The 18,924-nt window shown below is 37.2% G+C and overlaps 1 protein-coding gene across 4 annotated transcripts in view; it reads right to left on the bottom strand.

The window, feature by feature from the left end:
* The window catches only part of tafa3a (TAFA chemokine like family member 3a), an 88,149-nt gene that overhangs the window by 11,845 nt on the left and 57,380 nt on the right, over positions 1–18,924 (bottom strand). For all 4 annotated transcript variants that reach the window (XM_079629598.1, XM_079629599.1, XM_079629597.1 and 1 more), the window contains one exon: positions 17,005–17,117. In XM_079629598.1, coding sequence (XP_079485724.1) covers positions 17,005–17,116 — 112 coding nt within the window. In that variant the 5' untranslated portion in view covers position 17,117. The remainder of the gene's footprint in view (positions 1–17,004; positions 17,118–18,924) is intronic.

Here is an 18,924-nt window from a genome sequence, read left to right on the forward strand (position 1 = left end):
ATGTGTGCTTAATTTGGGATTAATTTGATTAATTAATAGCCACATTGTGTAATTAATTAGATTTAAAAAAAAGATCACTTATAATATGCCGGCAATATGTTATGCCCTAAATTTTATGATTAACTAACTGTATTTTGTGTGTATATTTTTGAAATGCATTTTCTGTAAAGCTGCTTTGAAACAATATGTATTGTGAAAAGCGCTATACAAATAAACTTGAATTGAATTGAATATAATAAGTCCGTTTTAATATATTTAAAAAGTAAATACTGCAGCCATTCCTCCAATCTTCAGTATCACATGATCCTCCAGAAATCGTTTTTACTGATTTGCACATATTTTTGTGAAAACTGTGATACAATTGTTTTCAGGGTTCTTTGATAACTGTAAAGTTCAAAAGAACAGAATTGATTTGAAATATAAATATTTTGTAATGCATTTACTGTCCCTTTTGATTCATTTAATGATTCCTTGCTTAATAAAAGTTTTTTTTTTTTTAACTGTACTGCCCCAAAACTTTTGAACGGTAGTATAAAAAAAAAATAAAAAAAGACATGGATTTATATTATCTAATGCAATGATACTTTTCATCTGGTTTCACAGACGAGGCTTAAGTCTAGTCCCAGACTAAAATGTATGTTAGAGTTGTTTTAACTGAAAGAAACTTGCACTGACATATCTTAAAATGTCAGTGCCATTGTTTTGTCACAAGATGCACATCAGTAATGTTTTTTTCTAAGGCATGTTTATAAAAGCTACTTCAAAGTTCTAATTGAACAAAGGTCTAATCCTGACTTAATCTAAACCCTGTCTGTGAAACTAGGCCATAATATTTTAAGTGTGGCTAAAGTGTCCGGATACTATTATTTACAAATACCAAGTACCTTTCCAAAAACAATAGAATATATATATATATATATATATATATATATATATATATATATATATATATATATATACACACACACACACACACACACACACACACACACACACACACACACACACACACACACACACACACACACACACACACACACACTATAAAAAAAGGTTTTTCCAATTGCCCAAAAAGTTTTTCGAGCAATGACAAACATATGGTTATTTTACAGGATTTGCAAATGTTGCTAGCACTTGTCAGATGTGGTTAGGATCTAAGAGTCTCCATGCAGTTTCTCATTAATGTGAGTTGAAGGGTAAAATCATCTAACATTGGGATGTGTGACATTCTCCACAAGGGTAAAGGCCATTTTAAAAATAAAACAGAACAGATTGCTGCCTCAGATGCAAGTATGAGCATTAAGCAGGCATTTTTTCCCCTTATGCCTTACTTTTGTGCTTTTCCAGTCTGTCATTGATGAGCTTTTTTGGAGCAGAGCGGCTCTTTTACCACAAATAGTCAGCGAACATATTGACAAATAACAAAAAAGGGGAGAAAATACATAAAATGTTCCTGCTAAGCTCCTATTGAATTAGCATAACACAGCCACCCTCTGCTTTGGTGCAAGAGAGAGAGATGACAGACTTTGTGTTTGCAAAATTGCTATTCAAAGGTTGTTTTTCCACCTAGAAACACTGTGACGGAGACTCTGGACGAAAATATGAGTGCAAGCTGCTTAACCGTTAAAGCAAAGGCTGACAAAATATAACCATATACCTCAGATGAATGTAGTAAACAAATGATTAAACCATCATTAGCCGAGGACACATCAAAACAGCTATTATGTTGCCATGCTGAACAAAAGCATAAAGGGATGTCCTTAAAGGTACAATCTGCTTTCGTTTCATGTGACAGGCAACAATTACCCATGAGCAATAACAAAGCCTCTTCATATCTGTTAACTCCTCTTATACGATTCAAACGCAAAGCTCTGTTTGCAGCCTCAAAGCTAATAACTACAGGGACAGTTTGCTTAACCAAGAGCAAAAATAAACCATTGCAGACCAGATTGGATTCTGTATCACACAAAACAGTCTGACACTTAAATCTCACGTAAAGAATGTATATTTGTGTACCAAAACATTATCAACCCATTTTAGACACCGTGAGAAAAGGGTTAAAGGAATCCGTCTCTCTAAACCCCTCTTTTCCGAGAGACAACTCTGCTCTGATTGGTCAGTTGGCGCAGTCGGTTGTCTACTGCTTACAGTGCTTGTCAGAAACGAAAAACCCATCAGCAAATCTGAATTTCAGCTCTGGATCTTCATCGGCACTTAATACACAGTGATACGAACATCAACAATGCCGTCGGTTTTTCCATTTCAATTGTAGCCCGAGTCCTCAATCTTTGGAAGTGCATGCAAAGTTGATTTGCTTTCGCAGCGCAGAAAACAGCATCTTCTCTACATGTCGTCGACAACTCTTCCAGGCCTCAGATACAACTAAGTTGGGTTGAGACATTGTTCGCCGACAGCCAATGAAGACCATACTGGAATTATGCAAATGTGCTACAAACCTAAATAGGTTTGTGCAGGAAGAAGTACTGACAACTCGTTTCAGGAAGAATGTTTTTTTTCTTTTGGGAGACACTAACAAGCTTTTATGTTCACACACAGCTACACATATATTACACACTACACAACTGGCCTGACACATGCCTAATGCAATATGCTTAAAAACATTCATTAAGAAATTCACAAAGTCGGCAGGTTCATCCTGGAACCAAACACACATTCATCGCAAGAGTCTTGGTAGTCTCTCCATCCCAAGGCGCTTGACAGACAATATCAGCCTCACCGGTTCAATGGAGCAGAGATGGTGTGTGTGTGTGTTGTACGATGGAAGGAGTCTGATACGTCCAAGATGGACTGACTCTTCATGGCAGTAAAGAACCATCTGTTCCTTCATCAATGTTCTATGCTCAATGAAGAAGGAAGGGTAATATTGATTTAGTCATCCGAGAGTTAAATAACATCATGAAGTATTCATTAATGGTGCACTGACCAGAGCACACTGGCACATGCACAGCACACCTTTCTTAAAAAAGAGAAAACAGAAGTCTCACGTTTCGCACATACACTGTGCTTAGTAGTAAATAAAACAGCAATGCACGCGACCATGTTTAAAAAAAATCAAAAGTTTTGGTATACAAATGACTGTACAATTGATACAATTATATATATATATACTGTTCTTAAGTTTGGGGTACAATTTTTACAATTTTACAATTGTTACAAAAAATCTATTTCAAATAAATACCGTTCTTTTAAACCTTGTAGTTCCTGAAAAAATTGCATCAGTTTCCTCAAAAATATTAAGCAGCACAACTGATTTCAACATTGATAATAAGAAATCTTTCTTAAACAGCAAATCAGCATATTAGAATGATTTCTGAAGGAATGATTTCGCTCCACTCGCTTATTCCGCTCAGGGCCGTCCACTCAACCCAGAATACCCTTTAATGCTGGTTCGAGAATACGTGAAATAAGCAATATGTCTAAGGTTACGGAATTCAAATTGTTTTATTGTAGTTGCACACCTTATAGGCCTATAAATTCACAGCAAACACAAGTTAAGAACAAAGGAGGAGTAGAAATGAAAGGGAGTGTGGAGAAACTGCGTTGGCAAAGATTCATTTTGTGATATACTCAGCGAAGTTCTTTGTCGTTCTTCGCTTAGAGGTAAAAAGACGTGTGAAACACCTTCGCAGTGGTACAGTATATCGTTAACGAACATCCCGATGTCGTCCACGCGCCGTTTAGATGAATATGTAAATTAGTGCTTTGTGGTTTTCTCTCAATATCAAAATAAACATACAACAACAACAACAACTGCGGTGAGAAAACAGCAGAAAAAGAAAGCATCTGATCATAGAATTGTGGATATGTTTGCACAAGCTCTGCAATTTGCCATTATCCAGTCAAATCACGTCACTTAGCCTATACCACTTTCCAATAATGCTTTAAAGCCACACATATCATTACTGTTATCTATAGGCCTACTGTAATTGAGACATTTATTCAAGAAATTCATTACAATCATATACTGCAGTACAGAGAAATGTCATGTCGGAGCAGGATTTGAGCGAACGATCTTTTACCGGCGAGTGTGAGTGGTACATGAGTGGAGCAGAGCTCACTGGCATAGAGAGCTTCACTCACATGCTCCGTTTCAAAAACATTTAAATAATCTTACTGGCATTTTACCGACACACATTTTTCTGCCCAATGAAATTTCCTTACTAATCTATGTCTGTAGACCAAATTTTTATGCCAAGAAACAAAGCTAAAAACTTCAACAACCAAAAGTAAATGACAAAAACATTGTGCAGCTACATTTATAGACAACATGGGTGGTCAGTAGAGGCAGTAAAGCAAATGTTCTTCAACTCCATTGAGTTGCACATTATTAGCACATTCCAAGTTGCGCTGCAGGAAATAAGTGCACTCTTTTTCCTCGACTTCATGATCAAGCTCACTTTCACTCCGTCTGTCCTAACACTTATTACTCAGTGTGACTGCAGCGAAAAGAAAGAGAAATGATTCTCTCTTTTTTTTCTTTGACCAGAGAGAGCAAGTGAAGCAGAGTGGCAACCCAATTACCATACCATCACCATGGCAATTTACAGCAAGTCACTTATGAAATTGTTATGAGGCGATAGGAGAGCTAGCCATCTGCGTTCTGCAGAAATGGAAGATCAAACGTTCCGTCTCGACGCCGCACTGGTTACCTGATCAGAGGTGTTTGGGTGTGAGGAGGGGTGAGACGGTCTCTAAAAAGTCTAAATGAATAGATGTCACATCAAATGTTCTTTACCGGGTCAGAGCTTTGACACAAATACGCTGTGTTTTTCCCTGACACAAGACGCACTCTGATAACCAACGAGCCGTGGAAAGCCCGGGCTGGGGCACTGACAGCAAATTTTCGCCTGCAAGATATGGCCGTTCAGGTTCTGCTGAGGAACAACACACATACACGGCTAGAGTACCTCTGTGGTTGGCAAAGGCTAATATGAAGTCAACACTCCCAAAACAGGAGTGAGTCTGGGCAGAGGTCCAAAACCTCACGCTGGTGTAAACAAAAACTGAAAAGCACACAGTAGCATCACACATGAATACCTGTAAATGAAAAAGGCTTGATTTTTATGGTAGGAAATGTACAGTAAGGTAGCTGTCTAGTCTGGGAGTTGTTGGCCCAAATTTAAATATATTTTTCCCACTGACATGGATTTAATTATTTATCTATATATATTTAAATGTATTATTTCAGATTATATATATATAGTTTAAATATATGAATTTCACTACATTAACAATCAAGTAGAAAAGTAAAAAAAAAAAATACAGTAGGGTCAAAATATCCATTTGTGCCTAGTTATAGAAAGTGCTTCTATTATGCTTTTTTTTTTTTTTTTTTTTACAATATAAAATATTCACCATAATTGTATAATTGCTCTGAGCTCATTTCTTGAGTTATACAATACAAAATGTAAAGAAACACTATTTGAAAACAAACAATTTGAAAACAGACTCAAATCTCCCATACAAATATTTTTCCATTTCCTTCATCTAAATAAATGTCCTTAACATGCCAACTTTATTCTTCAGAAAGACTATGGTTTTCGATTGACCCTCTATTGTGCAAACACAAAATCTAATAACAAATTCAAGGTACATTCATTTTATTTCCCAGGCAGCTTTCTGCAAATAAACATTACAACCCTTTAAGCACAAGTCAACATTATTAATAATTCCATTTTGCTGATGATGCCTTGAGACATCACCAGCGGCATCATTATCATTTAACACAACCCGAGTTTTCCGTTGGCATTATTTCTTTTTAAAAACGAATGAGTGATTTTTTCCTAATTATCGCATTAACCATAATGCGATTACCAACAAATCTGCATTTACATGAATGCTTAAACAGTTTGAGAAATATTATTTTCGCATTCTGGGTCAACACATAAGCACACAGCTTAATGAGGCAGGGATAGTGATTCCAAAATACTCTACAGATCATTGCTTACCATTCTCCCTCTGTAAATATCATTCATCATAGCGGTATCCGTTTGAAAGATCTCTCTGGCTCTCTTTCCTTCCGCTGCTGTATCCTTTCCCAGACACCAGAGTGCACATAGTGGTCAAGCCAAAGGTTTGGTGACAGATTGCAGTAGCTGACAGATTCAGAACACATCGGCCAAGGGCTCAAATGAACCTCTGTCCAACACCATCCATCTCTACATTGCACCATTAATGGCTGCCCCTGATCAATGGTCCTCCCTTGAGGAATCACGGACCTATCTCAGTCAATGGTCTCTGAATGTTATTACATTTCAGTTGTTGTGGAAAAAGAGCAACACCCTGAAACTAATAGAGTCGCTGTCACTGTTTGACACGCACTTGGCAAATGGTGGATGAAAGTAAAGGTGAAGAATACTGTTATTCCAGCATTTCAGAAATGGCATCGAGTCTAGAGAAAGGCAAAAAGAGCTTCGATTTTAAATCCAGGATTTTGTTTTGTGCAGATACATACAGTTCTCAATACAGATACATACAGTACAGATGCATACCCATGTGAAAATGTTAATAAATCATAAAAATTGCATGTTATTTTGTTTAATACTGTCCTGAATACACTGTTTCACACAACAGATGTTTACATATTGTCCACAAGACAAATAATTGAATTTATAAAAATGACCTTCAAAAGTTTATACCCTTGATTCTTAATACTGTCGTTACCTGGATGATCCACGACCGTTTCTTTATACTTTTTTTGGTTCTTCACAAGTCCAAAAAATACTCCAAGACCTGCACAATCTTTGGTTTCCCAGCATCTTTTGCATATTTGAACCCTTTCTGACTGTATGATTTTGAGATCAATCTTAGGGACAACTTAGGGACTCACAAACAACTACTACAAAAGCTGAAAGCATTCACTGATGCTCAAGAAGGAAACCAGATGCATTCAGAATTAACCCTTTGAATTGAATGATCAGTGTACTTAAAGAAACATAATGTTATAAATAAATAAATAAATACGTAAATAAGCAATTAAATAAATAAGCAGATAAAAAAAATATCTGAAAACAGAAAAGGCTGTTGGTAGATTCTGAAACAAACACAAGGAAGTTGTAATGCTTCTGTTAATCAGCCAAGTGGGCATAGTTAGTTATTGATCAATATTCTCAAGATGGCCAAATATTGGCTGATACATTAGGCAAAATTTACATTTATTCATTTAGCAGCCGCATTTATTCAGACTGATTCGCAAATAAGGAATATACAACAAAGTAGTTACATAAGGAGGCAGTAAGTTAGTAAGTTGTGCTGTAATACAAAGTGCCATAGGTTCCATTATGTTTATATAAATAACGTTCTTCGGATGAGACGTTAAACCGAGGTCCCGAAATCCCAAAATGGCTAAATTGGTCCAGTGGCCTCGGTCCATCATGGCCTCCTAATCATCCCCATATATATATATATACTATATATATATGGGGATGATTAGGGAGCCATGATGGACCGAGGCCATATATATACTTATTGGCTTCATCACTCTTGTCTCCTCTCCACCAGTAAGCTGGTGTGTGGTGGGCGTTCTGGCGCAATATGGCTGCCGTCGCATCATCCAGGTGAAGCTGCACATTGGTGGTGGTTGAGGTGATTCCCCCCTTCTATGCAAAGCGCTTTGAGTGCCGAGAAAAGCGCTATATAAATGTAATTAATTATTATTATTATTATTTATATATATATAAAAAAATATATATATCCCTCCATAGTTAAATTGTGCCCTGGCTGCTCTGTAGATAAATTTGGGAACTGAGAGATGATATCTACTTTTCTCACTTCTGAGACTTTTATTACACCTGCCTGTCTGCGTGTTCTTGTCTTGTCTAGCTTTCAAGACGATAGCTTCAGTATTTAGTTACTTTCCTCATCCATTAGAGGAGCATCCGAGGTCAAAAGCTTGCATACAGTACCATTCACATCAAAGCACCTGACTATATTGGATAATAAATGGAGGGAAAAAAATGACAAAATGACAGAAATATGTGTGCAACACAACAAAGTTATTTTTAAAGGCTCAGGTTTGATATTACTTTATGGCTTTAACAGCACATTCTAGCTAGTCCACAATTCCCAAAGCTGATAAAATATATGAAATCATGATGTAATATCATACGAAACATACTGATATATCAAAATATGCTCAAAGGCTACTTATATGGACTACTATAATGGTGCATTTTCATTTTGGAGCCACATTCAGCCTAATACCTCCATTAGCAGGGATTTCGGTGTTCGTTTTCCCGTGTGTTTGTTCATTCCGAATGCATCCTGTCTCTCACTACAGTCATGTTTGCTCTAAATAGCATGCTGTCCCCACCCTCAAAGTGTCAGTAGTGTTTTATATCTCACATATGCACACATACGCACACATACACTCTCCTCTGAGCCTGCAAAACATGACTGACAGGAGAGATGTCATCACACATGCTGCCGTGGTAACAAACAACACCAATCAGCTTCCTGTGCTGTCGTCTACAGTCTGAGGTGGAAAGGAAACAAACACAACCCTCTCGGATTCAGAATCGTATAAAATATAGTGCATGCTCCAAATAAAACAAATGCTATATTAACAGGACTGTATTAAAAAATCATTTTAGTTCAATTACGGTGAAATTTTTCAAATGTAACTTTGAGATATGAAGGTTGTACATCTCGGAGGGCAATACAGTATTTTAGGATAGTTCACCAAAAAAAATCATGGTGTTATTTTCCAAGGTCCAGAATAGATTTCCAACCAAAACCACCAAGGCAAAAGGCATAAAAAAAAACTCCATTACTAGCTCTGACTCATTCAAGTACACCATTTCGGGTCAAGGTGAAATATTGCTAGCATTAATTGTTAATCGGCCAAATTACAATGAGTGTTAAGCAAAGCTGCTGCTAGCCAGAGGTGAAATATTACAATTATGAATTCTTAATAGTCTAAATTACTTTAACTGAGGTCTGTTCAAGAGTCATTAACTTACTGAATGGTAGCTGCTGGTCATAATTAATTCACATTTGAAAACACCACATCGCTCCCTGACACTGAACATTTAGTTTTGCATAATTTAACCAGCATCACTTTTCTAGTAGTATCACTGGTCACTGTGGGTCACCAGACAGGGATTAGACTGCATGTACAATATGAATGCTAAGTTAAATCACAGCAAAACAGATATGCGCAGGTAAAAAAAAAAAAAAAAAAGCATTTATAATATAAATTACCATCCACTTTTGAGAGCAAATGATGGGGTTGTCAATTTCTTTCTTATATTTAGTTTTTTAGGACTTCAAAAAATATCACACAACAAATACCTAATAGTGGCTAATTAATAGTAATTCAGCAAACAGCTCAATAATCCAACAACTCTAACCACATGCAATAATGCATGCTGGGAGCTTGCAGACCCTTAACCAATCAGTAGAATTGTTCAATATTCTATCTTTTTTTTACACTCTTTTTGGTTTGTTGGTACAAATTTCAAGGGAATACTGTCAGTCCAACATGTGCTATTATGTAGATTTATGGTAATTCACATTTCTAAGTATATCTGACTCAAAAGGCCCCTGTATGCTGGATAAAATGTAATTGCAGTGTACAAGATGAGTCATCAATATTTTTGGTCCATTTTCCGAGAAGAGAGAGTCATTTAAATGTAAAATGCGTACTGTATATCTGCTTTATTTTAGGAGTACACTAGCATGCAGATGGTTTCCGAGTAAACGAATAGGCCTATGGAGGAGAATTCTGCATCCATGGGTTACAAACCTTTGGGCAGATATTTAGACATTTGACTTCACAAACACAGGAATCTATGTTGATGCATTATGTAAAATCAGCACTGGAAATAGGACGAACATAATTATTTTTTTATGTGGTAACATACTGGTGCCCTTATTACTGTTGAAGTAAAACAGATATCTGAATTCAGTTTCATCATTTATCACTATTATTATTTATTACACAATTTCACTCTGCAACGGTTTAGGTTAGGTAGTGGAAACCAATGAAGGGAGAGGGAACCAACAACCCAAGAAATCCACAAAACCTGTGGAGCATCTCTCACAATACTTCTCTCGCCTCCTCTTGTTTTGCTAAGGATGTCTGCTCGTAAATGTCTTCCAGGATTGATATCGTATTATTACTTGCACTTATTGAGTGGGTAGTTTCAAAGGGACAGTTATTAAAGCAAATATCTTTAATTTACGATCTGGGGCCATCAATCTGTTCTAGTAATAACAGCAAGGAATTCCTTATTAGAGCTGAGAGAGAAATATTGAGTTTCCTGACATATCCTCAGCTGGGTAAAAATATAACCGTGCTCAAATCATGAAATGCGACTCTACTGGAGGTGTGCAAACAAACCGTGAGAAAAAAAATACCTTGCGTTATCATAGAACTGCAGTTAACACAGTGAAATCTAAAAAGCAATGTGCGCATTCAAAATCAATTGATAATTTTTTTTTGTTTAGCCTTACTATGCAATATTACTTTCAATATAGTAATAATAATTGACAGGCTACATAGTGGATGATAAATTAAAATGAAAGGTATCTTACATGCACTCTTCAATAAAGCAGGGAAAGGTTACACCCAATGAAAAAGTTCAAATGCATCTAAAAAATCCAAAGATAAGGTATTTAATTCTGTCCTTTAATGGCAAAAAAAAAAAAAAACTGTCACACTTATCTCAACAATTGATGGCTACAATTGTAGGATCCTAGAACACATAAATGTGAGGTTTAGATGTGAGGTAATTTTAAAGCCTTTAAGGCGATGTTAAAACTGTTCTCAGCGAGGCCCGCTAGACCGCTGTCAGCACTTCTCTGCTAATTGCCGCCCTCAGTTAAAACCATTATGATCCCCTTTTATTCTGCCCAAAATAGAAAAAAATCATGTTGCTCAGTCAAAGACTGACCGCCAGGAAGTCTCAATGGCTACTAATGATATGCTAGTCATGGGTAAAGGCTTGTCGCATGAGCTCTGGGGCCGTTGCATAAACAAAGCCATTATGTTAAGACAGTGTCTAAAGTTCTAGTAGTCAGTCAGGGACAATCAGTCTAACTTTTCGGTATCAAATTAGGCTAATCTACGTTTTTATGTAATTGATTTTAAAAAGCTATGAACAGTCTTAAAGAAAAAAAAAAGTTGTCTAACTTCTAAGACTCATCATTATGAGTTATAATGATGGCGATAATGACAACTTGTTTAAACAGTGAAAATGTGAACAGTGAAATATGTTGAATGTAAACTGATTACTACTGTTGCTATATGTTTGCTCAAAATTATATAGTTACAGTTCCAGTGTAGTTTGGGCACACCAAGCTTACCATCGTCCACTCAACACTTAAAGGGATAGTTCACCAAAAAATTCTGTCATTATTTACTCACCCTCATGTTGTTCCAAACCTGTAAGACTTCCGTTCATCTTCGGAACACAAACGAAGATCTTTTATTCACATTTAAACATTGATCAGCGAACATAAAACAGAAGCTCAATCGTACTACGTCACACATACGTCAAGCGAACATGCTTGAGCTTCCGTTTACAACAACTAATGTGTGAGTTGATGAATGTTTATATGTGAATAAATTCAACCCGTTCATCATATAAAAGTTATCAAGTCTCTAGAGAAAATTTGGTCTAAATCGCTTAATTCATATGAATTAGTTTTAAGATCTCTTTATGAACTTTTTGAAGCGTCAAAATGTGTAGTTACGTTGCTGTCAAAGGAGTGACAGAAAGCTCTCAGATTTAAACAAAAAGATCTTCATTTGTGTTCCAAAGATGAACGAAAGTCTTACTGGTTTGGAACGACATGAGGGTGAGGAATTTAATGACAGCATTTAAATTTTGTGGGGTTAACTATCCCTTTAAGAAACGTCAATTAAATTATATTTACATACCACTTTTTACAATGGACAGTGTTTCAAAAGCAGCTTTACAGAAAGATATTGCGGTAATAAATAACAATATGGAAGTTAGTTATGTAGATGCCAAAAAATATCTATTTATCAGCTTCTTAAATAGTATCTACAGAAGATGAGCCCTGCACACTCCTGGGATGCTTTTTAAACGGTATTAAAGGACTTCACATATATGCCAGACTCTTGGTGGCTGGTTTCCCTTCAGTGATGCGCGGGTTGATCCAAAATGAGCGGGTGCCTGCGGTCACCCGCGGTTACGAGTCATCCAAAAATATTTTTAATGATATTCGGGTCACAGTCTTTCGGGTCGTTTGAAATAAAGATGCCAATTAAACCTTTGTAATTGATATAGTACTAGACACAATTTTCTATGGAATACATAGGTCTACACTTTATTGGCTGAATAACTGGCGCGAAGATGGCGCACAAGCTCGTAGAGATGCAAGTGGGAAATCCTTATTTACCTTTTGAATGTTGACCGCGTTATTAACTTTTGAATAAATGCTGACGCGGGACAAAATGCCCGATTTCTCAACACGTTGAACTGAGCAATGTCATTGTACCATTTTAATTGGCTACTTTTAAACGCATATAGCTCAGTAATGTCCGTTTTATGTATTTTCTGAGAGGGGGCGGGATTTTCATTGGGAAAGTCGGGGGAGAGACGCACACTTCGATTAGACTGGATAAATACATGCAGCATCTTAATTGTTAAGAAAATGAAACGAAATAAATGAATAAATCAAGCCTTTATTACCCCTAGTTCCAAAGTCTATGGCCCAATGACGCTACGATGATGCGGGTCAGGAAGCGGGTCGGGTACAATATTTTCTTCTTCTTTTTTTGCGGTCCGAGTTGCGGGCGGGTTAGTTGAAAACGTCGGTGCGGGTTGCTTAAACATTGACCCACGCATCACTGTGTTTCCCTTCACTTCTTTCACATTTTCAGTGTAGTGTCAAACAAATGGTCAAACTTCGACCCAAAGGAAATGCCATCTATGACAACTGAAACAATCACTACCTGCATTAAATGTCACATGCAGTACTTTAAGTCAAACTATATAAAAATGTTAGGACATGTATGCCATGTCTACTCTATCTATCTAATCAATTGCATTCGTCTATTTGTCTATCTGTCTGTCTATCGTTCCATCCACCATGTGTTTACTCCAGTATACGGTGAGATGTGTTCCAGTGTCCCGGAGGAAACACTGACCTGCCCTGCAGACACCAAAATGTCACAGTCCAAAAAACAGATGTCTTCCTCCTGTCTTTCCCTGGTAAAAGCTATAGCTACACTATTCTACACAAAGTGCACTGAGGCATGCACAATTTCCCTTGTAGACATGCAAGCCCTCTCTAAATTCTGCAGTCTGTGACAAGCCAGCCAACATGTAAACGAATATGGAAATTACTTTAAAGATTTTAAAAAAAAAGTGTTTAAAAATTAAATGTACCTGCAATAACGGCAAGGAACCCTCATGAAACATATTATAACAACCACCAAGATAATAATACCTGGAGTGAGATATGAATGGTGTAATTATGAAAGCAGGGGCTAAGACTATGCTAATGAATAATGTCAACCATTATTTTTCTGGACAAAGAAGATATTATTCAAAAGTGCAAGTGTTAAAGTGTTGTAAGTGTGTATGTGCAAGTTAACCTTTTTGTTTTGGTGATCTCATTGACTTAAAAATTCAGTTTGGGGCCATATTTCATCTCAACATCAACAGACCATTATTCCAGAAACCAGTAACATCTATAACTTTATGACCTGCATGGTGTATCACTTCAAGCACCATATCTGAGGAAAAGAAACCAGCTGTCAGATTAAATCTGATAATCAGTTCTTGCAATGTGGTTTTCACGCCTCCATTATTCCAGCGTGCGTTGCAGAATCTCCCCCTGCAGCTACTGACTAACAAATCAGAAAATGCTTGATTGCTGCGTATTAATATGGAGACGCATCTATTTAAGGAGAAGAGGAGGGAAACATTCCATCTAATCAACAGCAAGAGATGATCTTATTGCTTTATGAATTTCTATGGAGAGATTTTACATTGATGCATCAGCGTCTTCAAAATCAACACAGGAAATGCAGGACATAAATAAAATCTCAATTGTTTCTCCTAGAGAGCAATAAGATTAAGAGGTGAGCAAATGGGAAATTTCTCAAATATCCCTTTGAGTTTCACAAACTGTGTTCAGATATGCCCACTTGCCAAGACACCAACGTCTCTAATAAAAAGTCAGAAATTTCAATATAAACTATTTCCCAACAAATTCTTCCAAGACCAAATGATAAAAGCTATAAATATCAATGCCAATTTGTATAGCTCTTACTGTAGTAGAAGTATAGCTTTTTAATGCCAGGTCTTATCAGCATCTGATGCTATCTTCACGGCAAAAACGGAGTTCCAAAAAAATACACGAGTTTAATAAATACAATAAAAATAAAAACCAAACCAAACAAACAATACAGCAGTTAATATTATACAAGATGTTTAACATTTACACATGATAAAAAATTCTAAAACATTTTTTGGTAAAGTCCTTAAAAGAAGCTTACTACATAAAAATGTTGTCTACTTGCATGAAACATGGGACATTCCAATAAAATAAGGTTTAAAGTCTATGCAGAACATACATTTGCAGCCTTTAATCAATCTAGTATGACCAATGCAACATCTGGTGAATACCACTTGATCAAATCTTGTTGTCAACAGTTGTCTCATTAATGAAAAGCAAATACGGTTGACAAGGAGCACAATAAGCAAATGTTTTAATAGTATTGACAGTAGCTCAATGTTTTTTCAAAATAGCTTTTCCAGTATCAAGTTACTTTTTACAATAACTAGCATTTTTTCTAACAAATTTTCAGTCAAGTCTATTGAACATTGTCTAGGCATTAAAAACAAAATGGGTTGCCAATGGGTTAAGAAAAGTGTAATCCAAGTCATATTGCCTGAAAAATATTCTTTATTTAATTATTTGTTTATTTTTGCTTCTCAATGGATTTTATTTTAATTGAATGATGTTAAGATAGTTTTACTGGGGACAAAAGCAAACAAAAAGGAAAAGGATTGTGCAGTACATTTTCAAAGTAGCCTTCTCAAAATATATTTGAGACAAAGATGAGTCTCAAATATTTCCTAAAATATAAAAGACCTACCTTTGAGCAGCATTTTCTCTAGATATGCACACATTTAAATTGTGCATGCTTATTGTGGAGACCCCAAAAACAACTACTTAACAACTACCAAAAACAACTACTTTATTGCATTTCTGCGAGTTTTTAATGTTTTTATTTATTTATTTATTAAGTTACCAGATTTTCCCTCATTTCCCCTGCCTCTGTTTTTTCATCTCATGCCATATCTTCCTCCCAATGTTACCCCGTCTCTCTCTCTCTCTCTCTCTCATGACTAACTAATGAGTCCTGGCATTGCTGTTGTCCCTGAGGTGTTATTGGGCTGATCTGTGCTCTCTTAAGGGTGTTCTGAGAGGTTGACTCTAAAAAGCAGCATGAGGCCCGCACTTCTCTTAAATAGCGGGGCTAAAGAGGTTTGTTTACTGGGTAACACCTTGGCCTGACCTCCCCGAGCCACTGGGAGTTACTCTGTGATTAGTTCTGTGCTAGCCTGGAGCTGAGGAGCCGGCACCGGGTGGAAAGCCACTCTCTTCCCACCACAGGGTGAATGATTGGGCAACTTGCTCTGTAATCAATCATCCTTTCTACCTCCGACATACCGCACGTACATATCCGACGGGAAAAAGATGGGGCCTCCTAAACTTGTTGCTATCTTTGTCGCTGTGCCTGAAAAGCAGCATGATTTTATTTAGAGTCGGCCTTTGACTTGATAACAGGAGATTAATTGTCGCTGTTGCTTGGCTTTTCCCCAATGGGTCTTTGTGGCTTTCGGCAAACACAGAGAAAGGAAGACACAGCCTCACCAGGATATACACAGCTTATGTCTGTGTGTGTATGTACTCAAACATGACTTTCTCTTTTCGCTCCTGGTCCACTCCGGTTTGCCACTCGGCCCCTGTGGACGGGGTCTCATTATTGCGATGTGTATTCACATCTTCCACCTTTTGCCCAGGGTTCTCCTTCACGTTGTCGCTTTCTCCTTACAATGACATTTCAGTGACAAGCTGTTGGCCTGCAACTGGGCTCCAGTGACCTAACGCTGCACTCCCATCAAGAGACTTCAGAAAGAGGAATCACAAAAGTTATCACTTTTACATCTAAATGGTTTCTCCAAGAAAGGAGCAATGAGAGTAAATGGAGATCTAGGGTTTCACAATTGGAATAAAACGGTAATGCTTAGAGGCTTATTTCGTAGTTGTAAATAAAAAATTATTGGAGTGCATTTGACAAGAAACTACTATTTCAGAATTTCATAAATTGACATTTCTTTCATATTATTTGTGAAATTAACTAGCAATTTCTGAGTGAAAATTGCTTCAAAGTAGAACCAACACCTATTTTTTCTTAATCAAAATTAACTTTAAAATTGCAACTTAATTACATGAATATATGCGCTGCATGTTTCAGAGTTAAGAGCCACACTGTGTTCTTTTACACACAAGCATTTGGGTCACTTATAACTTGTATTTGTAATGAGAGCTTCTTATAAATCAGCTGCTGTCAACAAAAGAGAAGCTTTAACAACAGTAATAACTGTCCTCATATTTCTCCTATAGCAAACTGAGACAAAGTTGATACTGTAATGAACCATAATCACGAACTCAGGTCCATCTCAGAAGCTTAGAAAAACCAACTAAGCTAATGCCAAAAGAAAATTCTCATTCAAGCTAATGCCATATTATTTCTGAACAAGGTCAAGCAGATGGTTTCGAAAACAAGTGGCGCAAGGCTGTTCAACCCCAAGTACAACAAGGCAACAGTTATCTATGAGTTTCCAGGAAAAATGGACTTCAGATCCTTGGGATCAAGCTCATTCTACGCTAAATGCAGCAGTTGAGTGGGCAACATCTGAGTTGATAGTCTGTTTTCTCTAATGCTTCCCAATAAAGTTAATGTGTATGTTTAGATGTTTGCATGCAACTCACCAATATGGCTGCGATGTGTTGAGGCCAGGCTCAGCTGACCCCAAAGAGACAGCAGACAGATGCCCAACAGCAGCAATCTCCTGCCCACACGCTGCAGTTCCCTCTCCCGCATCCTACAAACACACACACAATACATCGAGGCAATTATTAACATATGATTCAATGACATATGGGAAATAACAGTCAGTAAACAGCTAATTTATCTTAAACACATGGAAATAAAAGTACTATGGTTTAGTAATGCTATCAAATTGTAATACTACCGCACTTTTATTTTAGAAAAAGAGGCTAGTTGTCACATAGGCAATATATCATTAACCACACTAGCATAATATATTAAAAGTTTTGTTGTATTATCAATCATTGTTTATCAATTTTAAATTTAACTGAAAAACCTGCTAACCTGTTGTTGTCGTTTTGACAACACAATATTGTTTGAACTATTGGGGCATGTTGTCACAAAAGGTCAAGATGCGTTCGGTAATAATGGTGGAAATGTTCAACAGCTTTTTCTAGCCTAAAATCAGGTATGTGCAAGCACTGCAAGGTACTTCAATCATGGTATTTTCTACAAGCGATGAATGTTTACATGAAACGGCAATTTTGATTTCTTGTTCATTATAATGTAATAACATGCTACTTTTCTGTAGGGAAACATTCTCATTTTACCCCATTTGGCAAACAAACAATTGTACAATTCCCTGTAATTGCCTCAAACACCCTGAAAATAGCCCATTTACCATTTAAATGTCAGATCAAATATCATATTTTACTCTGAAATACAGTCAGTCAAACTACAAACAACATGACCAATAAATCCTCAAAACGCGAAATCGTTTAGAACGCAGCAGACACGAATCCAAACAGCCATTAATTTCCTCAAATATCAGCCATCCTTCAAATGTGTTAGCGAGTGACACAATCTAGCTTTTTGGTGGTGGTCCGCTCTTGTCTGGAAAGCACCGTAATCTTGATATACTATCAGAGGCTGCAGGCCAGTAATTCCCTCTCTGTCTTTGAGGGGTCCGGAGAGACCAGAACACACAAAAGCAATCATCGTGCCGACATGCCAAGCTTGTCTTATACTTGTGGAGCGGGGACAACAGCAGTATCACAGGCATCTTTTCATGTCTTTTGCCAGCATCTCTCCTCAAATTACAGCAAAGGCGGGCACCATGTGAGGAGCTGCGAGCCTGCATGTTTGGCAGAGGCTGTGAGGCTTTTCTGCATATGTTCAGCAGTAAGTCAGACTCTGGAGGTTTCCCTGTCCCTCATTACACTACACTAAAAGAACATTGCTTTGGCTTTTATGGCCGCAGCAGAAGCATGCGAATAACCCAATTTGAGGTTTTGATTAAGGCAGACGTTTTCTGAATCAGTACTATTTGATTAGAGAAAAAGCCTTCAGTAGCATTTTGCAAGCCAAAAAAAGTCTTAAACATGTTAATGAACACTACATCGATATATATATAGGCCTATAGAAAGAACTAGATTTCTACAGTAGTGCTTACCCATGTAAAACTGACTGACACAATGTAGGGTGTTCTGGGTGGTTGCCAGGGCATTCCTATGCAGCTATAGCTAGACTTCTGATTGGATGCCAGGGTGTGGCTATGCAGTTGCTGGAGATTTCTAGACGATTGCCGGGGCTTTGCTATGCAGCTAGTGCAATAGAGTGTTTTCACCATGTTACTATGAAGTTGCTACCAAGCTAACAGGGAACGTTCTCAGAACTCTGGCAAACGTTGTGGCAAAAACAACATTGAGCAAAAAGCTGAGAAAATCACATTTTGGTCAAAGACTACGTCTGGATCGGATTCAGAACGATGATCAAAACATACAGTTGATCGACACCCAACACCCCTAATGCTTGCACAGTCCTGTAGCTCATTCTGGGTCGACATTTCATTCAGTAACATT

Source organism: Phoxinus phoxinus (genome assembly GCF_949152265.1).
Source record: "Phoxinus phoxinus genome assembly, chromosome: 11".
Lineage (NCBI taxonomy): Eukaryota > Metazoa > Chordata > Actinopteri > Cypriniformes > Leuciscidae > Phoxinus > Phoxinus phoxinus.